At 39.1% G+C, this 27,586-nt stretch overlaps 2 protein-coding genes across 5 annotated transcripts; one reads left to right on the forward strand and one right to left on the reverse strand.

The window, feature by feature from the left end:
• Positions 1-23,289, forward strand: ccdc187 (coiled-coil domain containing 187). 4 transcript variants are annotated; one of them, XM_028015145.1, is made up of 13 exons: positions 1-385; positions 613-702; positions 9,417-9,479; positions 9,710-9,848; positions 10,001-10,091; positions 15,773-15,851; positions 16,427-17,752; positions 18,102-18,223; positions 21,021-21,083; positions 21,184-21,318; positions 21,405-21,499; positions 21,582-21,676; positions 21,758-23,285. In XM_028015145.1, exons 2-13 carry the CDS (start codon positions 654-656, stop codon positions 21,907-21,909), a joined length of 2,409 nt encoding a protein of 802 aa, XP_027870946.1. In that variant the 5' UTR covers positions 1-385; positions 613-653; the 3' UTR covers positions 21,910-23,285. The 4 variants fall into 4 exon arrangements, with proteins under 4 accessions (XP_027870946.1, XP_027870954.1, XP_027870970.1 ...); XM_028015153.1 differs by having other exon boundaries at positions 18,120-18,223; XM_028015169.1 differs by lacking the exon at positions 16,427-17,752 and having other exon boundaries at positions 7-385; positions 18,120-18,223.
• tnfrsf9a (tumor necrosis factor receptor superfamily, member 9a) lies at positions 23,043-27,506 on the reverse strand. Its single transcript, XM_028015182.1, has 7 exons — positions 27,123-27,506; positions 26,494-26,613; positions 26,275-26,412; positions 26,110-26,182; positions 25,902-26,014; positions 25,648-25,821; positions 23,043-25,549 (listed from the first exon to the last, which is right to left on the reverse strand). Exons 1-7 carry the CDS (start codon positions 27,265-27,267, stop codon positions 25,437-25,439), a joined length of 876 nt encoding a protein of 291 aa, XP_027870983.1. The 5' UTR covers positions 27,268-27,506; the 3' UTR covers positions 23,043-25,436.
• Between the last annotated feature and the right edge of the window lie 80 nt (positions 27,507-27,586).

The following is a 27,586-nucleotide window of genomic DNA, read 5'->3' on the forward strand; positions in this document are numbered from 1 at the left end:
AGCATTGAATGACCGCCCCCGCCGCCGCCGCCGAACAGGAGCTGTGAAGGAACAGCCCCACAGACTGCTGGCTAAACTTTGTCCCCTCTGGTTTCTCTCACCGAGCCGACACCTCTTTGTTTCTGTCGGGGTCAAGCACCGCCGCTTTCCCGAAGGCTTCACACCGAAACCACAGGCGTTAGAGACGGCCAGGCGCGCTGGTGACAGCTCCGATAATTTGCTGAGATCCACAAAAGAGGAAGGAGGAAGGGAGAAGAAGGAAGGTGGGACTGAACAGAGCTTGGAGAAGTTGACACTTCGTTGTTATGTTGGGTACTTGTTGAATAAGCTGCGTGTACACACATATACGACACGGCGGCCTTCGTGGGCAGCGAGCTGGAAGCTGGTAGGTTTATTATAATTTTACCTGTATCGATTATTGGCTTGTTACGTTGCCGACATATTTGTTTACACTGTTGCAAACACTGTACTCTTCTGTCTCCACACCTTCCACGCTGACTAAGTTACATATTTAAGTACTCAAGTGTTTTCATTTTCACTCCCCTGTTTTGCTACAAGACTCATTTAATTATTTCCCATAACACCCCCACCCCCTCCTTTGTGATGTGTCAGGGTCTTCTAAAACACCATGAAGGAGTGAAAGTGGGGCAGAGATGGCAGAGCTGGAGATCGACCAGTCCAACCTTCCACGTGTCCAAGAAGGTAAACACACACACACACACACACACACACACACACACTGAAATATATAATTGCAGCCTTGATAGAGCCACAAGTGCTTGGAAAGTATGTGCTGGAAAGAAGTCAGTGTGGTAAGAAACCAGCCTCTGTTACTAAACTGCACACTGCGCTACAAGGACTATTTCATTTGTTATACCTCGCTAGGACACACTTCTACTGTCAGAACTGTCTTAATTGATCATGATATGGAGCAAATGTTGCATTATCCTGTTGGAAGTAGCCATATGGAGATCTGTACAGTGATGCGGACAGTATTCAGTCAATCAATCAATCAAATTTTATTTGTATAGCACATTTCAGCAGCAAGACATTTCAAAGTGCTTTACATCATTACAAACACAGAATCACAAAGCAATATAGAATCAGTCATTAAGTCAAGTTCCATCCATAAATTTGTAATTGATTACATTTCAAATACAATTCTAAACAGGTGGGTTTTTAGTTGAGATTTAAAGGAAGTCAGTGTTTCAGCTGTTTTACAGTTTTCTGGAAGTTTGTTCCAAATTTGTGGTGCATAGATGCTGAATGCTGCTTCTCCTCGTTTGGTTCTGGTTCTGGGGATGCAGAGCAGACCAGAACCGGAAGACCTGAGAAGTCTGGAAGGTTGATACAACAACAGCAGATCTTTAATGTATTGTGGTGCTGAGCCGTTCAGTGATTTATAAACTAACAACAGTATTTTAAAGTCTATTCTTTGAGCTACAGGGAGCCAGTGGAGGGACTTTAAAACTGGTGTTATGTGCTCTATCTTCCTGGTTTTAGTGAGAACGCGAGCAGTATTAATGCTCAGATAGTGTTTAAAGGATGTTCAGTTGGCATCAAGGGGCTGAAAACGTGCAAAGAAAACACTATTACAACCCAAGCAGCCTGAAAATTGATTCAAAGCGGGATGCGTCCAATTCAGACTCGGAGATAAAGACTCATTGGGCCGTTCCATGTTGTCCAATTGTCGCCTCAGTTTCCTGTTCGTCGCTGACAGAAGTAGCACTTGATACCGTTGCTGCTGTCGCCCATCTGTTTCAAAGGTCAACACGTTGTGTTTTCAGAGATGGTCCTCCGGGAACGTTGGTTGCAATGAGTTGTTATTTGAGCCACAGCAAACTTTTTCTATTATCTTGAACCAGTCCACCTGATTTCCTTTCAGCTCAACTGTTGTGTCATATTTCCATCCACAGCCGCCACTCTGAATATTTTTTATATTTTAGGACGATTCTCTGTAAAGCTGAGAGACGGTTGTGTGTGAAGCTTCCAGGAGACCATCAGTTTTTAAAATATTCAAACCAAGAACAACTATGCCACGTTCAAAGTCACTTAAATCATTTTCTTGACTGTTATGATGCTCAACAAGTATTAAATTGTTGTCATGTGACTGGGTGACTTGCTATTTGTATTAACAAAACAATTTCTTAGATGTGCCTAATAAATTGGCAGGTATGTCAGCAGAATTTGTTTGTATGACAAAACAGCTGCTTACCTGAAAAGGTATTGAAAGAACTTTTGAATGACATCAATGTTATGGAATTAAAAGTTTCAGCATTTTGGGCGTGCCGTGGTGGCGTAGCGGTTAGCGCGACATGTATTTGGAGGCCTTGAGTCCTCGACGCGGCCGTCGCGGGTTCGACTCCCGGACCCGATGACATTTGCCGCATGTCTTCCCCCCTCTCCTTCCCTGTTTCCTGTCAGCCTACTGTCATATAAGGGACACTAGAGCCCACAAAAGACCCCCTGGAGGGGTAAAAAAAAGAAAAGAAAAAAAAGTTTCAGCATTTTGAAAGATGAAATTCTAAGTTTTGTTTCTAAATTGTGACCTAAAATCACAAAGAACTAATATTTATTTTCTACAAATCCTTGGAAGAAACATTCAACAACTGTCTTTTGTAAACAAGCTAACCGCTGCAGCTGTTAAATGTCTGTTAATTGACTTGCAATAGTCTTTTTATTCAGCCCAAAGGTCAAGTTCATTAGAAAAGTCTCGGTGTTCTTGATAACGCCGTGTTGTGACTCATTTCAGTGAGCAGTGTAGACTTCCTGTGGCTCGTTTCTTTGGCTCCATCTATGCAGGAAGAGGATGATACCAGTGGGCTAGAGTAGGAGGGAATTTTCCACACAAAGGTTCACTGATTCTACTGTACACAACTGGATTTGTCGTTGACTTCGCTGGTATGCTGAGGGCAGATAAACATTAGGGAATGACTGAAAAACGTGATCCTTTGAATGCAAAACACATAAGGATCCTTATGTGTCCTAGTTATTTAGGTTATCTTTACTGATATACAATGGCTTTGTAAAGTAGCTTTTCGATTTGACCTTTTTTCACATTTTGCTCTGTCACCACCACACAATTCAATGTATTTTATTGGTATTTTGTACAATAGACTAGCAAAACGTTGTGCATAATGATGAAATGAAAAGTGTCAAAATCCTTTCAGTAGAAATCTGTAAAGACTGTCATGTAGGGATGTGATGTGCCTTGAAATAAGAGCTCAGATTTTTTTCATACCAATTTTCATCCAATTTACTATTTTAATAAAAAAAAATCTCTCCCTGTCTTTTTTTAAAAAAAAAAAAAGAAATTAGAAATGACAACATATGTTCAAATCACCATTCTGGGAGTTATCCTGAATTCAAAGACCAGATAAATACAAGCGGTAAAGCAAGATGGTGGGTGCTGGGTGGGCCGACATCACTCTGAACTAGAAGAGCCACGAGAATGGGGGACACACACAGATTTTCCCAAATTTAAATCTTCATAAAAAAAAAATGTTAATTAATTGATGAAATTGATTTATCACCCATGAATAAAACCCAGAGTTGTGGAGACATTTAGGATAGGGCTTTGTTATAGAACAATATGATACGTTTAGAACACGTTTCATCGTCTATAAATGGAAGAAGTATGGCACAGATGCACACTTATCAAGTCATCTATGTCTACCTGAACTGAACCGCTAACTCCTGAACTGGTGAAGAGCTGCAGAGATTAACAGCTCAGGTGAACATGTCTGTTGATCGTTGTAGAGTTGCAAGCTAAAGCCATGTTGAAAGAAAGCATCAAAAAGTTCAGTTTGCAGTTTGTCACAAGCAGTTGAGCAGCTGGTGAGATCAAACAAAATAAACTTTCTGGCCTGCATGCAAAATGTGACGTGCTTTGAGGATGCTTTTCTTCAGTGGTGACAAAGAAGCTGGTCAGATTTGATGGATTCAAAATATCCATATTTTGTAAGAAGTCCCCAATCAGACAAATTTACTTAAGAATCTGTGGCAAGACTTGATAAATAACTAATTTATTTAGGAATGAGCAAACGTTTTGGTCTGCGGATGTGAAAAAACTTGCTCTAATTGCACTGATATGTGGTTTTATAAAGTATTCAGTAGAGGAGGGGGGCAGAATGCAAATGTGCGCCAAGCGTTTCAGAGTTTATTTGTAAAATATGCCCATGGATTCCATCCTCTTCACAATTACAAACCACAAATCACAAAGAGAAATTAAAATGTTTTTTTGTTGTTGTTTTAAGTCAAGTCACTTAATACTGCAGAAAAGTATTTAAAATTACATTGCAGACCAAAAAATGCTGCCCTTGCTTGCTTGTGAATAGGAAAACACTCAGTGGTTAGGAATTTCTGAGCTGTGGCTTGGATATAGATGGTTGGCTCTGTCTTTGGCATGTCCACACTAATGAATGGGTTAGGAGTAGGTCTGCATGTCTTTTATCAGGGGAGATAATTCAGCACTCCACTCTTGTTTCCACACACAAAGGCCACTCTGTGCAGCTCTGCAGTTTTCATGCTTAATCGAGCCGAGGGAAACGCACAAACAAAGCATGTAATAGCATCTATAAACTTGTCAGCGGAACAATAGCAGTATGTAAATCAGTATGTCTGTTCAGGATAATTCGCCCCCCCACCCTGCACAATATTATCCACTTTGACCAGGCAGATCTCCTGAACTTGCTGACACCGGGCTTGTTTGGTTAACATCTCGATGTTGCTGGAATTCCCAAGAGCCTTGTCCCTTTTCACCTACATTGTGTTGTTTTTTTTTGTTTTTTTTAGCTAGAAGTGTCTTGGCTAAGCCAGCTCTCTTTGTTTTTGTTGCTCCCTCCCCCTTATCTATTCCTGTTTTGGCTCTCCTCTGGCTCCTCTTGACACAGCCCTGATGTGCTTTGGGAACGCAGCTCCCACTGGAATTCCCCCACCTCTCACTCATTCCTAATTTCAGTCTCTCCAGCTGACCCCTCCAGTCCCATTACCCCCCTCACCTCCCTTTGTTCTCAACGACAGCGAGGTCTACTTCTGGTGCTGCTCGGGAGCAGTTCTCCACAAGACGCTTTGAGCCGTGCCACAGGCAAGCTGTCTGTGGGTAAAACTTTTGCAGAAAAAGGAAAACGCGAGGAGAAACGGAGCGGTCCAGAGAGGTGGAGAGAGAGAGAGTGTGTGTGTGGGCGGTCAGTGGGACATTTTGGCTGAAAATAGAACCCTTGTCATTTTCTCCTTTTGCTGCTTTCTTTGTTGGCAGGCTCTCACTACTGCAGCTATCCAAGTAGCAATGGAGATGGAAGAAAACTGTCTCTGTGTGTGTGAAGTGTTGCTCCCTGGAGCTGCATGCCTATCATAATCTGCATAATTTTGTCCTGAATGATTTTCTGTCAGCTCTCCTCAGTAGGTTGAAGCTGTTCACCAAAAATCATGCAGGTCATAGTTTCCTGTTCAGTAATTATCTAACAATAGAGTGCCTAACATTTACCCTCTTGTGTATAAACATTGCAACCTAATGTGTGCGTTCTGATTTACTATCCTCTTAGAAAACAGACAGGCTTGTTAGAAGCCGTTGTTAAGAAGCTTACGGTAGTCGCCCCTGGATTTGCGCTGAACATGTTTTTTTTCTTTTACCATCAGGCCTGAATGCTACACTTTCTTTCTCTAAACCTGTTCAGCGGTCATTGTTACACACAAGGCGTAATGTGACCACACTTTAAAGGAGTTAGGAAAAACAAGTTAAACTACATTTCAGACACAACCACACCCTCCTTTAGGCTCATGCCAGACAAGACGCGCCATTTTTTCCCCATCTCTCCATCTGCCAGGTCTTCTGTCTGTGCTGGAATTAAAAGGGAACTGTTCCGAGCTGTCACTTTGCCCTGCCGGATGAGGCTAAGACTTAAATTCAGCCCCTCCCTCGCCGACATGCAGGTTGGAGATCCATTTAGCGGATATTCCCCTAAGCTCCACAACAGGTGTAAGTGGCAATGAATATCTTTGTTGGGATAGTTTGACGCTTCCAGGGGCAAATGGGTTTCATTTTTGGTGTAAACTGACTCCTTCAGGGCTTAGTGGTGTCTGGGCTGGTTCTCTACAAAAATATAACTTCTTTCTTGTCTACAGCAAAAAAAAAAAAAAAACGAAAATCAGTTTTGCTTTGTGTATTCAGTAGCACTTGATCGTACATAGTGCTGCACAAATGATCACAGTCTATTGCACTATTAAATTAAAATGACAGTTGTGATGAATCCATGTTTTCCTCACTCCTGTCTTTCTAATCTCTGCTTCCAGTGCTCTCTGAACATATTTGCCAGGTTTGAAACATCTATTATTGCGATGCTCCATATAATAGGGTGAATGCTTTACATCCTCCTGCCTTTAGGGGGCGTTAGAATATATTTACTTGAAGTAAATAACGCTCTGTTGTTAACCTTTTATCCATCCGATAACCTCAAAGGATGCAACAGCTAAAACAGGCTTCCACAGACTTTTGGACATGACAAAAAAGTTTGTGCTAACAAAGTCATAACTTAAGGATATCTGGTATGAGAGCGTGAGAGCGTCAATGCTCTCACACTGGTCAAATGTCAAGGCAATGAATAGAAAAATGTTATTCAAATTGTTTGGAGTGATTCTGATAGAAGGAAACTCATCCATTTTCTGATTGAGTCGGCTAATAACTTTTTGACTAATAGAAAATAATATGTTTAGAGCGTTTAACCGCTTTCTGTAGATGGCCAGGAGATTATTAGGCAAGGAAAAATGACGCAGTGAAAACAACATAACACCTGGTAAAAGCAATGGTACAAAATATGGCATTCCTAACAGCCATGTGTGATATACCGCTAGAACGACGACAAAATGATTTGTTAGGCAGCTGTCCTGGTTATTAACTCCAGAGCAGTTCTTTGTTGTTGGATGAATAATGAAAACCTGATTTGATCTGGTTCACAGAGTTCCTCTGCGGTATTTAAAAGTCAGAAGAAGTAAATCTTCTTCTGAGGTTTTCTAAATCTGAAAAAGTTTGGAAGAAAAGAAATGGTGTGACACAACATCCACATTTTCACATTTTATGCCCTGTCTCGTTCCCTTAGTCATATAAAAAAAAAGACAAATAAAATCTCTAACAAGCAATGACATGCATGCAAGCTTGATCACTAAACTTATCTGCTGTTATTTGAACAAACTTCTGACTGTAGGTGTCAAACATTGGGCATTAAACCTGGAGATATTTGAAATATGACATGTTGAGCTTGAACAGATGTAGAAACTTTGTGGTTGCTAAAGTGGGAAAAAGTGTTACCGGTAATTTATGTGTGAATCTGAAAGCAATTAAAACGTTTATGGTGGCCCTTATGGACCAAAACACGAAACAACAAAGACAAACAGAACCAGTGAATTTCTAAAAGCTTCACCTTAAAACTATGAGAAGACTGACACTCAGAAAAACTGCAAGAGTATGCACAATTTTGAATAACTTTATTTATTTTATTTTTTTTTATTCTAGTTTTTTTCCCCCCATTATGTTTTGTAACTAGTGTTTCTATGGTCTGTAATTTTGGGGTTTTATGTGTCTGGTTTTCTGAATTATAGCAACATTTTTGGGACACTATATTTGTCAATAAGTGTCGAGTTTAAAAACACAGCAGGCAGTTTGAAAGGGCACAGAAATATAAGCGCAGAAAAACAGTCTTCAAATGTGGAAGGAGTCAAATTCTGAATGTTTCAGTTGTGAGTGAGCTGCACCGATGGCTCCTGCTGTCTGCACATAATAACCTCAGTATGTTACCCTCACATTGAGTCGTGTCATTTGCTACTCACTTTGTATTTCAAAGCCTTTATTGTAAATAACCTACTTTTTTAAAACCTGCTAGCTTGTTTGGCATTTTTATCTGATGACTGAGAGTTATTAAGAGCTTTAGAAATTGAGAGGAACGAAATGCAGCAATGGTGCCGTCTCTTTATTTGAGTTACTCTTCAGTTTGTTTGACAGATGTGTAAACACTCAGGCTGTGTTTTAGTTTCTGTCATGTCTTTCTATGGAATAACATAGATATAATGGCTGATAAATTATGATTTACATCATAGGCAGCAGATATTAGTTTCATAAAAATAAGATTTAAACTCTGTTTGCCTCAGTGCCTTAATATGTTGAACCAGAACACTTTGTTTTTAGAGGCAGCAGGTTATAGCTCACAAACTTTGCATGCTCATTTGTTTGTTATATCCATGCCTGCTACCAATCGCTTGAATCTTAAAGAGTTTTTCAGCAAAACATTGCTTTAAATTGAGAAACGGCTGTGCACACACATCTTTGTGAAATAAGTGATGAGTGCTAATTTTAGCCACATGTGTGCTTTGATTAAAAGTCTGTGTCTTGTTAGAATCCAGATTTCACAGACACTGAAATCTACTTAGGCTGTAATTTATGTAAAAATGATAGTTGCACTGTTTAGCCTTTGTGTCAAAAGCAGTTATTAAAATAAAAAACTATTCTCAAGTCATCCTGAAGCGACCAAGAGTCTTGGAGAGTTTATTTTTTTTCTTTTAATTGCTCCTGCAAAACAATGCTAAAAATGTGAACAAGATACTAGCAAATTAAAACATAGACTATATATGTGCTATAATGAGTATCTGAAGCAGAATAGACTAACGTGCTCCGATTGTTGAAAACTTCACATGAGCTGATTATGTTTATAGAGTAGAAAAAATCACGTTTAAAGAGATCAGTGCACTGAAAACTGATTTAGTTATATTAAAATGTAGTGATCATATGTTGATTTGTAAATGTCTGAAGTGTTGGAAAAACCTGTTGCGAATCAAATATTAGATCATCTTAAATCTGTTCTTGCTGAATCCAGTGCATTTAGTCTCAGGCCTGAGGTTATAAGGTTTGATGTAAGGATGCGCCGATGTGAAAATTTGGGCCAATATCAAAGTCCAGTATTAATATTTACTGATCTATTTCTGACCATTTCGAAACAACCACATAATGCTGACACAAACAGTAAAATGGGAATAAATATCGGTTATTAAAATCTGCACATTGTAATTATCGGTACTGAAGTGTTAAAAAATTGACTAACAACGGCCAACGTAACTGTTGATGCCGATATATCATGCTTACCTAATTCAATGGATTCATGTGGGATTGTTGTGTTATGTTCCTTTAAATATGAAAACAATGTCCACAGTTACCGTGGAATTAGATAAATTACGTCACTTCAATTTCCTGTAGTTTGTTGATTTAGTCAAATAGGAAGTTGTAAATCCAAATATGCTTTTCAGCTGGTGTCCCACATGGTTGAGCATTTGGTTTAGTTAAATTTTATATTAATAATTCATCTTTTATTGTTGCTAAATATTTAACAACTGTTGACTGGACACTGAAGTGATTCTGGTATCTGTTGTTTCAGTTTGCCAGAACTTTGCTGTGCTTGAGGATGGAGTGTTGGCACACAGCCTGCAAGAGCAGGAGAGTAAGTATAAAATGAATCGTGTATAAATAGCTAAACCTCACAATACCAAGTAACTGAGCTGCTTGATTGCATTGAACTGTAATTCAGTATTACTGTTACTTAACAATCATTATTTGCATGACTCTTTGCACAGAAAAAGTATTTGTTTCTTGTAGGATACATTTAAAGTCCAAAGCAAATCAGATCCAATTTATATTGGTATATATTATCTTTTTGTTCTCTGCCTTTAGTTGAGCAATACTACACCACCAATATCCAGAAGAACCAACTGGTGCAAAATGACATCCGGGTAGCCCGGAGGCTGCAGCAAGAGGAGGAGCAGCAGCGGGCTCAGCAGAGCGCCCTGCTCAAACAGGTTTCCAGACAAATGTAAGTCACTCCAGCTTCTCTCTCAACTCACTCTGATGCTCCAAAAATATATTGTGGGGAATTTCCCACATGCAGTGTGTTTGCTCTGAGATCAGATTATTTGTTTTAGTAATTCATGAGCATAAGAAGCCATTTCCTTTCCTGTTGCACAGGGAGGAGCAGGACTTTGAATACGCCCGGGTGATTCAAGAAGAGCTCCAGCGACGCGCTGAGGAGGTACACAGGAGGGAGCAGGACGATGAGGTGAGTGTTGTGCATAAATGCAATAAATTTTATACTTAAAAAAAATCTTTTTGAAGTAACAGATTTATATGTTTATATTTATATGTTAGGAAAACTTCCATAATATGTAAATTGGAGATGTTTTAGTGTTGTTTGTTCCTGTTTTTAATATGGTGATAAAAATTTAATTTCCCAAAAGTCAGGAATGCACATAGAGTACCAGGAAAATGCAACAATCAAATCTTACCAACTCATAGCTTAATAGCACCATTAATAACTTGCACAACTTATCTCTAAGATGTTTTATGTTTTTTCTTTATAAAAACAGTCCATATATAAGAGCGTCAGTCTTCACATATGGTGTGAACACCACATGGAGGTGCTAATAGGATTCAGGTTCAGTCTCAGGTTAAGGATGCTGGATTTTTTTGTTTACATGTAAACAACACTTGTAAGGTAGAATAATACATAATTGGTTTTGCACAGCTGCTGGTTACATTGAAATGACTTAGCCGTTTGCTCTGGAACATTTTATTGAACTGGATTGTTTGGAAGTTTAGTAATAACAAAAATACGGATCTTTCTGTGTCCAGGCGACCACACAGGCAAGCTTATTCTTGAAATGTTACCATTAATCCCCAAGAACATCAACTTTGGGGCAATTTAAAGAGTTTGAGTCACGCGCAAAACATTTGTTTATGAGGCAAAGGGTGTAGTTACCAGCTGGCAGCCTACCATTGGAACAGTAAGGGGCTAACAAACAAATTGTGAAAAGATGCCAATTATGTTAACGATATCTTAAACCTCTGCCACGTTGTACTGAACCAAAACTGGACAAAAACTTGGTAAAGTCAATATACATTATAAAAATAAACTTTTGATTATTGCTACGCAATAAGCGCTTATGTAAAAATGCCAAGACTTTCTCATGTTATTGCTGGTCATTTACTCCTAAAAAGTACAATTCCTTGTTTGTGGGGGCCAAACAAGTATTTAGAAGAATCTATACCAAAAACAAGAAAGTTGCACATTTTAACTTGACATTCAGCTCCTTTTTGAGCTACAGATTTTAGAGCACAATGGATTGAAAGAAGAAAACTATACTTTATTCAGACAATGGTGATTGAATGGTCCATTTATTAAAATTAGAAAAAACAAATGCTAATGCTAATTAATCATAATTTAGCCCTTTGAGTCTTGATTTCAAATATCCACCTGGTTATTTTAATTGTACAGAGATTTTTAAATGTCCTGTGAGTAAATATATTTGCCAATTTATCCATAACAACTAGAACTTTCAATATCTAGCAGTACTTTTCGTAATTTGCCAAAAGAGCGCCCCTCAGATTAATTTCACTTCCTGCTAAAGCGGGGGTGAAATTACCATAATAACCCAATATTGGCTGGAAAGTGCAACGTCTCCCCTTTCAGAAACTGTTGGAATTTTTCAGATTGCGCAAAGTGTGGTGGAATTACGGTATTGCAGATTTGGCTGGATCGTCACCGCTACGTTTGGTCTACAAGGGTTAACTAAATCACTTACAGGTTTCTAATCACTTTCAGATATTAGACTAAAAGTAGAACATGTTTGGTGAATTAATGAGAAAATCACATTTCTACAAGAAAATATGACACTCTGGACATTTGCCTGTCAAGAACAGATCAGGGAGCGAAATATGCTCAACTTTGCTTTCACTCTCATAACTACCTGAGTCAGTAATTGCCAGCAACTGCAGAAAAGTGGTTCTGGGATGAACTCGCTGTCCCTCTAGATGGTTGCAGGAGACAAGCCAGCTGTTAACCAGAGACCCAACCTGTCAGCTGCTCATCTGGATGATTCCTGAAGCGATTTCTCTGGTGGCTAATTCTACATTTAAACCATTAGAGTATTCTCAGTTAGTTTTGCAAGATTTTCACAGTTAATTGCAAAACACTAAATCTTATGTTTTTATCTAGTTTCTAGTGCGAATATTTTATTACCCTTGAAAAAAGACACATCTAACTTAAAAGTACATTTTCAGCAAGATATAGGAGCTTGGTTTAAGTAAATAATTCATTAATATTGACAAAAAAGTACTAGATCCACTGGCAGAATATTTCACTTATTACAAGGGAAACTGGCTTTTTATAAGTGATATAATCTGCAAATGGAACTAGTACATTTTCATCATTAAGAAAATTATTGACTTAAAACAAGCTCCCATATCTTGCTGAAAATGTACGTGTAAGCTGGTTTTGTCTTATTTAAAGCATACCAAGATATTTGCACCAGAAATTAGACAAAAATACTGGTAAGTGTTTTTGCAGTGCATTGGAGGGAAATTATTTTCATCTTTGGATGCATCTGTATTTTTCTAATCTTGACAGGGTTTTACCTAACTAACTAGTGACCTAAGGTTATTCTTAATGCTTGTTGTTTTTGAAACTGATCAGTTTGTTTTATTGCTTAAAAAAACAAAGCAGGGAAAGCTGTTATATGGAACAGAATGTTATCTGGACATGATGGTGGGGCCAGATGGCAAGCATCAATCACCTCTCGCTTGTTTTCATCTTCCCCCTATAGGCCAATCCTAAAACTTCACACTGGGTTATGTTAGATCATTAGAAATAAACAGCTACGCTGCATACGGCAAAGAAAAAAAATCGCTCTGCAGTAAAACTCCCCATCTGGTCCAGCACTCTGTGCCTCAAGGCCACTCCACCATAATATTTTTCTTTACGCGGCAGTTTCCTTTTTCTAGACAAGTCTGCGTATAAAAGCACATTCTTGAAAGACAGTGAGTGCCATTCATCTTTGCTGAAAGGGTCAGGTTTAAATTCATGTTTATACTCTTAGTTGAATGTTGAAAGAGACAAATCCACTTTAATAAAGCTGACTCAATTTCCTGAGGAAAGGGTGACAGTGGTTGTGTCATGGTTTGGGTTTTTTGAGCACTGTGGCGCCCTTGTATAGTTGAGTCTTTTGCAATAGTTATCATGATTTGGAGGGGAAATGTGCACCATCCCAACTGTGAGGTGCTATGGTGGCAGCATCATGTCGTAGCTGTATTTTGCTGGCACCCTTCACCAAATAGAAATATGATTACATATAAATATTGAAGAAACATCTGAGAAGAATATAGGCAAAAATGAGTCTCCCAAATGAGCAGTAACCCCAGTCATACAGGAAAATTTGTTACAAAGTGGAAACAAAGTCGATGTTTTGAAGTAGTCACGAGAAAGCCTTTATTTTAGGCCTATGGAAATTTTTTAGGCGGAGCTGAAAAGGTGTGTGTGTGTGTGTGTGTGTGTGTGCGTGTGTGTGTGTGTGTGTGTGTGTGTGTGTGTGTGAGCAACACACTGTGTGATAAGCTTGTGGAAAGATACCCAACACACTTTACAAAAGCAGTTCTACCAAATACAAAGGACATTTATGTAAGCCTGTGAATAACAAGAAAGCATTTAGCATATAGAAATCATTTTGGTAATATAACTGACCTGAATTTGACTAAATGTTAAGATAAAACAAAGTTGTTTGTTTTTTTAAAAGCAATATATTTTAATTTATAGAGAAACAACTTACAGTAATTGAAGTTTTTTCATGTTTTCTTTAGGTCTGTTTACCTCTTGCATATGCATCGATGTAAATGTTTATTTTAAAACCAAACAAACCATCAGGCCTTGTGCTGAGGTCTGTTAATACCTTATTTAATAACTGGCCAATCCAAAGTGGTTGATAAACATTTGCCTCCCATTAGGTTGTCTTTAATTAAGACACAGAAGGCGTTGGGGTGTGCAGTTTTAAATGCCAGATCCCTGTGGCTCTAAATACCTAACCTGTCATGGCAAGCTGCTAATTATGTGCTGATGTTGGCAAAGTGGCCCCTGCTGCAGACAAAAAGGAGCTGTGCTTGCTGTTTGTTTTGATTTATATTGCAAAAGAAGCCTGTAGAGAGACTTCATGAAATACACAAGGAGAATTTGCTGATCTTTGAAGAACATAATTAGTCGCTTTTCTTAGGAAGCAGCACCCAGGTGTTACACGGCCTTCACCTCAGAGAGGACAGAGACCAAGCGGTGGGTTTTTTAACCCCGATCACAAAATATCACTAACTCCATATCCTATATGGCAGCGTGTTATCACTGTGTGTCCTGTTGACTTGTACCAGTCAGGAATGAAAGATCATCTCCTGAATGTAGTCTGTATGATTAGATTTTTTTTTTTGTCACTTTGTTAGTCTGAAACAGTTTCCCAGGAATAAATAAATTAAGAAGTAAAATATTAAATTGCTTCTTCTTTGTTTTAAGTAAAATTATAATCCTAAACAAAGAGATTAATAGGGTGTATAATATGCTTTTTTGAATGTTTTGTTCTTATGTGATGAAGTTACTGTCGTTTTCTGTCTTGTTTCAGTTTATGCAACACTGCCCTCTGCTGGCTGAAAGTAACAGTGATTCAAGAATCAAGGTTGCTTTGAATCGTCTTTCCCATCACAAGTTTTAGTAGAAATGACAAAACAATCCCAACAGACAGTGTTACATGCCAGCCATTTTATATCTGCATTTCGTTTTATTGGTGTTCATGTCAGACCTGGCTGCTTGCTTAAAACAACTAGAGGGAAAGAGTTTTGCTGATTAATTCAGACGGAAAACACCCATAGATGAGAGATGATTCATAACACTTTATAAAAACAGTAAGATTTTAGTATTTAGTTAGATAACTAATCAGTAAATGGATTAAATTAATAATTAACAGCTGATGGAAGCAGTTTAGCTGATGAAAGCTGCTTGTTATCCAGCACTGTTTAGATTGTCTATATGTATTAAGAGTTAAAAATAGGACAGTAGACTGAGAAGATGCTGATTGTTGCTCTCTTCACTTTGTATCGTTTTTAGTGTCTCGGTTGACATTTGTATTTTTCAGATAATTCTGTTCCTGCCTCTCATGTGTCTGAGAAGCTTTTCAGTCCCTGGTAGATAGTATTGAGAAACTATTTTAAAATGTAATCCAATGCAAGATGTCGATGATACACTAAAAAAAAACTATTATTCACTACTGAAAATTTTACTCCAAATTAAGCGTGATCATACAGTTGCAACCAGATACTTTCAAAACTTCGTATGGAAAAAAAAAAGTGCAACCTTTTTTTGTTACTGTCTGGGGTTAAATTAGATTAACTATTTCTTTTGCTAAATTTCTTAACAATAACGTAGCCAAACTATAACTTCTCTGTCTTGAAGTGATGGTTTAATACTTCTATATAATGTTTTTACCTTATTATTTCATCTAATCTGTTTAGAGACCCACTTCCTCCTGCTTCAAAACTCCCCCACACCACAAAGCTTGAATTATTCCTTTTTCCTCCGAATTTAACAATGGTCTTTACGGCCTGACGCTTCAGTTTTAGTTTCAACAGACCACATGGTGTATCCAAAAAGTTATTTGTCCCTACATTGACTTTCAAACTGTTACCTGACTCTTTATGTTGTCTTCTTCCTCCCTGCATGGCTTTTCAGCCCATGTTGGTACTAAGCTTGTTCTATGGGGGTAATGAATTTCTCTGTTGATCTTCCAAAGGATGATGGCACAAAGTCATCAGGAGAAAACTCTCTCCTTTGTTAATTATTCTGCCATTTAACAAATGGAAATATTACAGTAATCCTGATTTAAAATACATTGAAACTGATTTAATAAAGTACTACGTATGAATGTGTTTTCACAGGAAATAGCTAAACAGCTGCAGGAAGAGGAGGAGCAGCAGGTCAGGAGGAGGAGTCAAGACCAGGAGGATTTTCATGAAGGTAATTTTTTCATTTTGACAAATTGACAGCCATTTTGATTGATTGATTGTTTGTTTTTTGTATAGCTAGGTTTTGTTTTTGTTGCCTCTTTAGAAGTTTTTCTGGTCTTGGATCGTAGCCGAAGTGACATGGAGTCTCATTTCTGGGTTACAGATGATAGATGGTCCAGTTAGGCATATATTGGATCAGCTCTGGTGTATTGTCTTAATTACAACTGAAATACAATCTTTTGTGTTTGTTTGTATATGAAAAATGTGAATCAAAGTGTAATGGCACAAAAATATCACTTTGATATTTTTCAAAGCATGTCCTTTGTCTGAGAACGGATTTGAAGCAGTAGTTTTGCTCTAAATCTGTCATTTGCGTCGCATGTTGTGTTTTTAAGCATGCTTCACATTGCTATCTGTAAATAGAAAACATTTCTGTTAAAGGTGTAAAGCTACTTGTATAACTCTTGCACTTGCAGCTTTTTTAATTCTGTTTAGGTTTGTTATTAACTGCACTTGTCTTTCACCATCCACTAACAGACTCTCCCATCCCTATTGCTTTTGTTTGCATGTTTATCAATGCTAAAGGTAGCACCAGTGATCCTGCGCTGCCGTCCTCTCACCACCACACATTCAGCAGCCCTCACCGAGGACAGCAGCAGTACTCGCCTGTCACCAGCAGGTGGCAGCATTCTACCACTCATCGTGGTTCAGTGTTAACTGGGCCTCAGACTAGTTCTCCCAGGAGAGCAGCATCTCAGAGCAGCACAACTTCATGGTCAAATCAAGGGCATGTAGATACCAGCAGGCAAAGAAGGCCTGAGCTCAGAGAGCCTGTGAATGAGGATTCAGAAGACTCGGACACTGTTTTTACTGAACAGCTCTCTCTTTGGGCCCGGCGACTGTATGACAGAGCAAATACTGCACCTCGTCAACAACAGACTTCTTTAAGACCCCCACAAGAGAGGAATTACAGAAGTCTGTGCACTCGAAGCAGCTTCGCAAAGGACTTAACAGGCAGAAAGGAGGAGAGCGAAAACGTTGAGGAAGACTATTACGAAAATGATAACGTGCAATGCAGGATATATAGGAATGTGGATTATGACAGCGATGAACATGAAGGCAGGACTCAGGAAGCAGATAGAAGGCCAGCCGAGGCCTGCGAAAGGCGATGTCGCCGCAGCGAATCGGTGAGCGTACACAACCGAAGCAGACACAGAAACAGAGACCTGGCAAGAACCTGGAGCTGCAAGGAGAACCCCGATAAACACGTCCGCTTTCAGGATGATCCGAGAGAACCGATTATGCAGCAGAATGACAGCCTGAAGGTGTGGGAGATGCTCGGCCACATTCTGCAGGACAGAGGTGTGCCTGTGAAGGTTGGTGGCAGTGGGGCGCCGCTGCAGATAAGGCCTCAAAGCAGAGACAGCCAGGTGCTTTATGGGAGTGAGGTCTCCTATGGTGACTCCCAACTACATCAGAGAGCCTTCCAACGAGCCACTGCCACTAGGCACAGTTTCCATGGAGATATCAGGCAGAGGAGGAGATTGTCACGCGGAGAAAGCTTTGGGAGAGATCACAGAGCAGACCAAGACAGGCGTAATTATAACAGAGAGGTTTGTGACCGCAATAGTGGAGAGCCTCATATCTTTGACAGAGGCACAAGTTGGAGCGAACACAAATACGTAAACATTGAGAATAACAGAGAGAGAAAAGCGAATCATACCAGAGTAAAGAGGGTGACGAGCGAACGCAGGCATTGGCACAAGATCACAGAAGAAACATTGAGTTCAGATGAGGAGCAGGAGGCGGAGAGAAGAGCAGAGCGTCCAAGGCGACGAGCGCTACATCGTAGCCAAAGCTTCAGCAGCAGCAGGGGTTCGACCAGACACAGGTCGAGGCACATAGCAGCAGGTAACACCCCGACCTGCAGCCAACTCTAAATCTGCACAGGGGAACACTTCCAATGTGTTCTTTCCATCTGATCTCTTAATCTTTACTCAGTCATTGCTGTGGGAGTGGGCTTCACCTGTGGCTCTGGTGTCTGAAGTGAGAAATTTTTCTGTTTTCAGTCTAGAAACTTTATATCTCTTCAGTGCCTGCAGTTTTACCAATCAAGTCTTGATCTGCAAAGTGACTTCTCCAACTTCATCCTCTCATTTCTTGGTGTGATTCCAAATAACCTTGGGCTTTGAGTCATAAATTTTTTTGATCAATCTTGTGATACATTTCACTGTAATCACAGTGAGTTTTCCCCGCTTAGGGGCTTATCTGCAACCAGAGCCAAGCGAGGCAGGCCTGGATCCGGGAGACTTGAATCAGGTCCTACAAGATGAAGAACTGGCCCGCAAGCTTCAGGAGGAGGAAGATAAACAGCTAAGGAGGGTAAGGGATCGAAGACGTTTTACAGATTATATAAATGCCTTTGGAAAACCACAAACACTACTGTTAGGATTTTGGAAGATAGACGAACAAAAATAAAAAGCATTTTTATAGCACAAAAGGAAAGGATGTGTTTTGATAAATTTTGAATTGATTCTTTTTCTATTTTTAAATTGTTTTTCACAAATAAAAGGTATTTCTTTCACTCCTAAATAAAATGATTTTGCCATCCAGTCAGTAAACAGAAGCCACGCTCGTTAAATTTAATTTAATCTCAGTATTAGGGCTGTTGTAAACGACTATTTTGGTAATCGAAACTAATTAATTAATTAATTATTCTGACGATTAATCGAGTAATCAAATAAAAATTTGATCAAATAAAATATTGGTAAATTCTACCATAACAGCAGTATTACTATCGGATGTCAACATTGGCTTAAATTTTTGTATTTGTGACTCTTTACTATTGCTTTTCTGTAGTTTAGAAAATTAACATGTAACAATAATGGCTCACTTTTTAAGTTGACCTGGACAAAAAATGTATAAAAATCTGAAATATTCAATTTAATAATAAAGATGCAGGCTAACAAAGACACTCCTAAAACTATTTATATTCCAGTCTTTACTTTATGTATTCATCTTCAGTCCATTTAATAGGTGAACTCTCACTTTGTCCAGCCATCTGTAGCTTTTATGTCCATATGAGCGACTGAAACACACCTACCAGCTATGTACTGCCACGATGCGCTCTGCCGCCCATTTTTTGCGATATGAAATTTATTTTCTGGTTTGTCCTTAAAGCTACACTTACATCACCGCCGTTTTCTCTTCATCACCACCAGGCAGCAGCTCTGGGAGGAGAAGGGCTGCTGTACTCAGGCATAACTCAATGAAATCCCCCAGAACTTTATACTACTAGCGCTTAGCTTTCTTCAACAACTAATTTGCGAAAGTGAGAGCGTTGCGCAACAGAAAAAATCACCCGGCCGGAACACGGTGCGCTACATAATAAAACATCATTTAACGAAGCTTCGGGGCAGGTAATTTTCCTCGAGGAATTTTTATAATCGAGGAACTCGAATCATTCGAGGAATCGTTGCAGCCCTGCTCCTTGTGAAGCCAGCAGTTATGTGAAGCTCAAACATTTTCTACAGAACATTAATGAACAATTAGCATCGTGAAGACCAAAGAACAAAGCAGACATGACTGGAATAAAGTTGTGTAGAAGTTTGGTTATAAAAAAATGTTCAATCTAAAAATGAAAAGAATGCGACACGTGCAAATCTAATGAGGCCTTATTGTCACAAATTAATAGGCAGGATAAAGACGGGTAGCCATGGTAACTCTGGAGAGTTTCAGGTTGTGGGACTGTTTCCAGTTGTTGTGAAAACAATTAATTACCAAACACTTCTAAATCAAAATCTGTAGTAGAAAATTATTATAAGGTAATATCTGCTAGTTATATTGCTCTGGGTTTATTCTAAATTCTTGTACATTTCCACCGGATAAAGCTATTTGGGTTACATGTACAAGGTTGGAAGTTGTTTTCTACAGCTGCATCAGAACCAGACTGTCTCGCCCCTTGTTTTGGATCCCTTATCCTCGGTATAAAGCTCATGTGTTGTCTATGCCTGGGAGAGGTTTTCACCCAGAACTGCTTCATTAATTGTCCTACAAGCTCTCTGTATTGTAGGACAATCACTCAATAAACCTGATTGAGTGATTTCACCTGACTGTGCTTGGTAATAGTTCTTTTTTTCCACAACAAAATCACGAGATCAGACAGTCATGAACAAGTCAGAGCAAGTCCTGAGTAGGACAGAGTTCACACCTGACAAGGTAGTCTGGTTCCCAAGCTGCTGCTGCTGCTAAATAACATCTGATATTGGGTGAACCTAGCGAACTAGCCCAGACAAGTTTGCTAGGTTCAGAGTCTATATATTACCTAACAATAAAATGTTCTAGCGCACACTGCATAAATTTGCTCTTTAGAGATGAGTGACAAACGCTGAAAGAAATCCATACAAAATCATACTTAAAGTTTACCACAAGCCTTCTAGAAGGCACAGAAACATGCAGATGGATGTTTATGTTTGGATGGTTTTAAAATTAAGCATTTACAAACCTACAAACAGTAGCAATGGCAGATTAACAGTGATCACATAATCACCACTGAGAAAAATGTTGCTGACAGCATCCTGCTGTGGGGAAGGACAGGGAAGGTGGTCGGAGTTTATTTGACAGTAAATTTACTTAAAACAAGTCGAGATTCAGCCTCTGGCAGGACAACGATCTGAAACGTACAGCCAGAACTACAACCTACAGATCAAAGCCTATTTGATAGTTCGAATGGCCTAATTAAAGTCCAGATCTTAATCTAATTGAGCATTGATGCTTTGTTTTCAGACAAATCCCATCAAATCTGACTAAGCTTGACTTATTTTGTGAGGAAAAAACAGCAAACATTTGTCTCAAGATGTGGAAAGCTGTTGGAGACTTTCCTCAAGGACTACCAGCTGTAACTGCATTGAACCAGGATGGGGAAAATACCAATGCAGGCCACACTTTTCAGATTATTTGAAAGGAAAAACAAGCACCAAAATCCTTCCACTAAAATCCTGCACTTACTTTGTGTTGGTCTACTACTTAAAACCCCAATAAGACAGTCACATTTGTGGATGTAACATGAGAAATGTGGACAAATTTTAAGGGGTGTTAATACTTTTACAAGGTGCTGAAGGTGAAGATTTTGTTACAGGAGGAAAATGAAAAGAAATAATGTTCTTTACTTTCTTTACAGACATCTTTACGCAATTCCTATCCAGAGGGGGACTTCAGGGTAGCTCAGGTTGCACAAGATGAGGTACAATGGCGAATTCCTGTGTTTTGTTCATAACAATATTCTTTAAATTCTTGTGTGATATCCTACCTTGATTTTTTGTTTTTGTTTTGTTTTGTTGTAGGAAATTGCACGTTTTATGCAGAAGCAGGAAATTAAGGCAAAGCGAAGATCTCGTGAACTGGAAGGGCCAGGATCTTGGCATGAACACAGAGCGATGATCAATCACCACGACAGGCGAGCCGCAAGAGAAAGACAGGTACGCGTGCTCTGTGCACCAGGAAATAAAAGTTTAATTAGTTTTATAAATAAAAGGATCAAAAGGATCTATGTCTTCTTCTTCAGGTGTATCGAGAAAGACTCGACTCGGAGGGTCTCCCCTCCCCGACTGAAGACTGCTCACCAGACAACCAGCCACCCAGCCCTGTTCACGCCATACCGTAAGAAAATAATGTATCTGTATTATTAAAGCATCAATTCTGTGTTATGCATTTAACAAACTGACAGATGCTGCCGTTGCAGAAAAGCCCAGCAGATGAGAAACATAGCAGAGGAGCTGGACCCGACCTTCCAGGGGCGAGTGCACGTCCCAGAGAGCTTCCAAGCAGGGCAAAGTGGTAACAAACAGGACAGATGAGTCTCATCATTACACAGTTGAAACAATAACTTTGTGTTCACAACGTTTGTGTCAATTACAGGTCAAACCAGTGAGGCGCTCCCCACAGCCCAATCCGGCTTACAGGACCTAACCCTGGAGGAGCCGACGTTCATACCACCGACAAAACGACAGGCGGATAAATCTGGACGGAGTAAACCCAAAGAGAAAAGGGAAGGATGCAAGCAACAATAAATTTAAACAGATTGTGCTGATGGGAAATGGGGTTTTTTATAAGATCATTTTAATCTAACAAAGGTTTCTCATTGTTTATTGCTTTATCATCAAAAACTGAAAGAAAAACAAAGACAAGCACTTTAGATTAGTAAAGCAAGGACGCATTATTATTGGACACTAGAACCAAAAGGGAAATGTTTAATTTGTTGAAGTACTTTTTAAAATGTGTATATTTAGTGTTTAATTTAACAATAATAGCATTATTATTTGCTGTTTTATAAGTAGCCAAATGTTGTGACAAGTCTACCCTTTCGGTTTTTATATGAGCTGAAGTCAGAGCGCCTGACATTAATTAGCTCAGATACAATTCGTTTGAAGTTTCCTGGCTGGGATTTGGACAAAAGCCCCAAACGACACCTTTCAGTTTGGTTTAACCACAAACTATTTACTCCGAAGCCAAAAGGGAAGAGAGATTATGTTGATGGCACGTGAAATGGTTTTTAATCACCTGCACTTGCATGTGTGCTCCCTTTGTGTTTGTTTTCAAGTGTTATTGTTTACAGCTGTACAGTGACAATCAAATGAACTAACCTGAGAATGAAAACTGATAAAAACATTAGGAGTTTTTTTTTTAATTCATTGCTGAAAGAAGTATTCATACCTCTTAAAGTTTTTCTTTTTTATATTTTGTCACGTTTAAACCACAAAGCAGTGTATTTTATTGGCTTTTCATGACAGATAAACATGGAGTTGTCTGTTTTAAAAAGTATTTACAAGTAAAAATCTACATTATGTAATGTCTACGCTTACAAATGAACAACCGCTTGTTGCTCAAATGCCACACTTTTCAGATTTGTACACAAAATTATCCCTTTACTTCACATTTCCAGATACAAAGGAGCAGATGACAGTCAGAGTTGCTACTTTGTGTTGGGCTTTCACATAAAATCCCCCAACGTCTTCTCATGTTTGGGGTTGTAACATGAGGAATGTGGAAAACATAAGGAGTATAGACGCTTTTACAAAACAAAACAGTATTTTTAACAGGATGAGCTCCACTCCCTGGTCCAACACTAAAACCTCCTACAATCATGTTGATCTTTCTGCTACATTTTTTTATTCGGTGAACTGTGACACCAAAGATCTGGTTGTTTATGTGGGAAATTACCTCATACCAGGCACTAATATACATTCTAATGAGTAAAAACTTTGGGATTTTTTTTTTGTTCCTGTTGTTTGATCTGAAATGACTTCTTTGTGCTTTACTTCCTCCTCTTTTTTTCCTTATATATGTACTTGCATATATAAGGAATTCTCCTATTGCTGGAGAATAGTCTGTTTTTATTTCCAGCTGTTCTGTATAAAAGCACAACAAATAAAAAATATATATATCATTTATTTGGTGTTTGAAAAATGTGATAAAAGTACAATGTAAAACTTTAAATACAACACAGAATGAATCCATTTTCTGACTTCAATAAACGGTGGAAAAGATCTTTAGGAGTGCGTCATTCACCTTAAGCAGCAGATGACAGAACAAATAAAGTGCTACAATCAGCGTATGTCTTGGCTCTTTTCAGAGAATTTTGCCCGTCGCCCCCTGAGACCAGTGACTCATAGTCTACACACTTGTGTGATAAATTACAATAGATGTGGGCTTACTTTGTTTCCACCAGAAGCCCACACACAGTATTTCTTTGTTCCATCTTGTTAAGAAATAACGCCTGCTACAGTTCGAGCCAGAAATGCGGCTTTTAAAAAAGCGAAAGAAGAAAGAAACAAAAACGCAACCCTTCCTGTTGGTCTTATCTCCCCGGCCACCTACTTTGTTCAAGTGCAGGAGTTTTACAGGAAACAAAACGGCAGTGGGGGTTTCCACTTGACCCTGAAGCCTTGAGTTGATCTATAATTGAAGTTAAAGCTGCCAAGTTTTTATCTCTTTGATATGACACTGAAATGAACTCGAGCCATGACTAATGAATGACCTTAAAGGTTACTTGTGATCCCTGTTGTGCAAGAGGCATGAGTCAAGTTGCTTGTGCTTATCCTAAGTTTTTGTTGTTGTTAAATTCATCCAGTCTGAAGACTCATTGCTGGTTGAACCCCTAAGGACAAAATGGGAAAACCCCTTCTGGACTTTTTTCTGATTAGCAATTAAGCAACAGCTGGAAAGCCCATGAAGTTTTTGTTAACATCAAGTTTTATGCTGTGTTGTTCTGCAACGTTTACAGCCAACTGGCTACATTAGTACATTCACAATAAACCAAGTTAAATCTCTCAGTGCTACTTGGAAGTGAAATATAGCTACAAGTTTTACAGTTGAAACCAGATATAGGCACACAATCCTTAAAAAAAGGCATAACATTTCGTAACAAGTTAGTACATTTAGTACATTTAGTCATATTTAGTAGAATTGCACTAAGATGCATCACTTTGGTCAAAAGATCTGCTTCCATAAGCTACAGGTGTAACTGAGTCGGTCGAAATTAATTTAAATGTATACTTAGGATCACTGACCTCCTCAAAAACCCGTTTTTGTAAGTACAGTAGTCTGTTTGAAGTTTACACTCACAGGTATATACATCCATTCAAGTCAAATATTCTGAATCAACCTATCAGAAGCTGACAAAGCTACGTCGTCATCAACTGGGTTTGCCCACGTTGTTTAAAAGCACTGGAGTCTTGGTGTATGCATTAACAATTTTCTCAATTATTTACTGCTGGTAACTAACTGAACTAAAGTAAGAAATGTCTGATTCACTGGCAATCAGTGGGGATGGAAATGGTTTTGTCTTTTTATAGCATGCATGTAAATCTGTGGTTTCAGCTGATCAAAAGCAGCGCTGTTGTCTCTTGGCCTCGTTTACGTACTTACACTATTAATAACCAGACAATACGCGCCACACACACAGCAGAAAAGACAACAACTAAAAAAAACCAGTAGGTAACTAGGTTGATCAATGGAACGAAGGTAAAGGCTAACATTTGCACCAGGAAGGCGTACGTGGGCTCGGTATGACAAATGACTAAAAGCTGAACGCCCACTTGCACTGTACTTTCAAATTGAACAACACTGTAGCGTGCACTATACAACACACACTTTTTTCCACAGAAATGATAGCTTAAACAGTTACCAGCGTCACTATACCTACACTTTACGAAGAATCTTTAAGACTTAAATGTCAAGTAGGGTGCAGTGTTTTAAAATACTTAATAAAGCTGCTTTGTCCTCCAGTAGGGGAAGAACAGTGGCTGCTGTTATTTGCATTAAAAAAGTCACAGTTAAAGTCCACTTGGTTTCCCCCCCCCCCCCCCCCCCCCCCCCCCCCCCCATCTCAGAATTCCCCTTCCTCTTGTGATTGTATTTACAGTCAAAGGATAAATAGTAAACAACCAGTAGAGGGATGTCACCTTCGTTCTGTCATTTCAGCTCTGCGTCTTCTTTAGGTCAAAATCCTTCAAACTTATGGCTCAGTTTGCCAAAGAATCCCATCTTGTTAGGATAAAAACGTTTTCCTCAGTTGTAGACGCCACTTTGCTTGCATTCACACAAATTCCTGCTCTGAGTCCTTAGATATGAGTGACTCTGTGCTGTTTCCCTGCTCCTGCTGGGCTTCATGAAAACTGCATTCAATAGCAATCAATGTCCTTGGCTCATCTAAGAAACAAGGGGAAATAATATGACAAAAGTTAATACTCTCGCACTGTGTTTGGATACTGCTTCGTTGAAGAGGTTTAAAAATAAATGATCATTACCTGAAGGGCTACTAATAACGATGGGTGTTTTTGAGGGAGTTCTTTGTGCCTTTTCCTTTTTGCCGTTGCAATGGATCAGCGCCGACACAAGGACGATAAAGACGACCAGGCACATCATCAGGGCCCCAATGGCCGCAAATGACTCCATCGGCCATGGATGTTCTTTGTTCCCGTCTTCAAAGCAAGAAGATACATTTTACTGTCACTGAAAATCAGCATAAAAGTTCAACAGCATCCACTGGTTCCTCTCTTACCAGGTTTCTCTGGATTGGTCACGGGTAGAGTTGTCGGAGGTTGTGGAAATTCACATAGGATGTCAGAAGATGTATTTCCTTTGAATACAATAATATGAGTTGGATCTGGACACCTTTGAGGAAAGAATCCCAGTTAGTTTAATTTGTCTCTGTTAAATCAGCATTTGAGCAGCCAAAAAAAAAAGTTTAAGGGAGAAAGATAACTCACCTGGTACTGAAGGGTTTACACTTCTGGTGAATTTGGTCATTAAAGGTTCCTTTAGGACAAGGCGCACAGTCACCTGTAAAAGATAGTTTGGGTTTTTTTTAAGCTGATTTCCAAAACATCAAGTTTGCTCAATGGCCACAACCCAATATTTACAGATATACATACGCTTTTTCGTAGGTTCCTGTCCTTTTCCACACTCGTCCACGCAGAAGGAACATTCTGCGTTTCCACAGCGAAGACCTTTTTTACACCCGCACTGTGTGTTACTTTTGGGGGTACAATCTTTCAAATGGACAAGAGCACCTGCAAAATATGGAAATGAGAAATTAGAATGAGATAGAGCTACAATAAAAATGTATATTTCTCCTTAATGTCATAACATACCAATACACTGGGTGCATGATGCACATTCAAAAGCCAAAGACTTAAGTGTATAAGTTCCACGTTCACACGGAGTGCAAAGCTCTTGAGGATTTGTGCCAGACTGTTGGGCCACCCGATTCCCTGCAAAGAAATCCACGCATGTAAAATCACAAATCAGACACCAACAGCTCTGAGTATCTACACTGTATGATTTATGTACATGGTTATCTCCCCCAGCAAATCAGAACTCTGACAACTGTGAATCATAGCCGTAAAACATCTGAGTGAATCCTGTTAGTCAGAGGAATCCCAGACTGGATTAATCAGTCGTATCAGCCAAGCGTTTGTTGTGGTATTAGGTGAAAAACCACTGAAACTATATTTGGTCACATGCAGCCACCACAGAGGAACTCCCCAAAGCCAGGAATACTACTTTTTTTTTTCTTTCCATTTACATTTGGCTGTTTAAAGGTTACAGAGCAATTCAAGCAAATTTAAGAACTTGTGCCTTTTTTTTTCACCAAAAATGTCAAACACTGTAAATGTTAACTGCATTTTTTTTTCTTGTTACATTCCTTCTAATTACACAATCACTTATAATATGCATAAAACTAACAAAATATTGTTTCATTCTTTGATTTTTCACTCACCAGGACGACATTCAACACACTTAATGTTGCCTTTGACCTGTGTGTCTGGAACCCATTTCTTGCAGCCAACTTCAACGTCTCCAAGGATACACAGGAAGCCCTGAGCGAGAAGAGTGAGACCCAGCATCCAGAAGAACCCGGTCATCCTGAAGTGTCAGCTCCCAAAACGCAGAGATAATCCAAGAAATAAATGCTCGCTTTTTCTGATATGTTACTCTGAGCATAGAATCTATCAGCTTCACTGAGTTGAGGTTGTATCCAGCTGAAGCGCTGTCTGGTAAGCCTTTCTGTGCTCAGACTCAGCGCACCACCAGCTGGGCTTGCCTTTTATGACTGGGGGGGGCGGGGCATAAAGCTGATGAAAGCTGAAGCTCTTTTATTTTTCAAATTTGAACACAAGTTAAATTAAAATGACATTCTTGCATTTCTTTAGCACTTTAAAAAGAGAGAAAAAAAATGTATTT

The sequence above is a fragment of the Xiphophorus couchianus genome, chromosome 1, assembly GCF_001444195.1.
Source record: "Xiphophorus couchianus chromosome 1, X_couchianus-1.0, whole genome shotgun sequence".
Classification (NCBI taxonomy): Eukaryota; Metazoa; Chordata; class Actinopteri; order Cyprinodontiformes; family Poeciliidae; genus Xiphophorus; species Xiphophorus couchianus.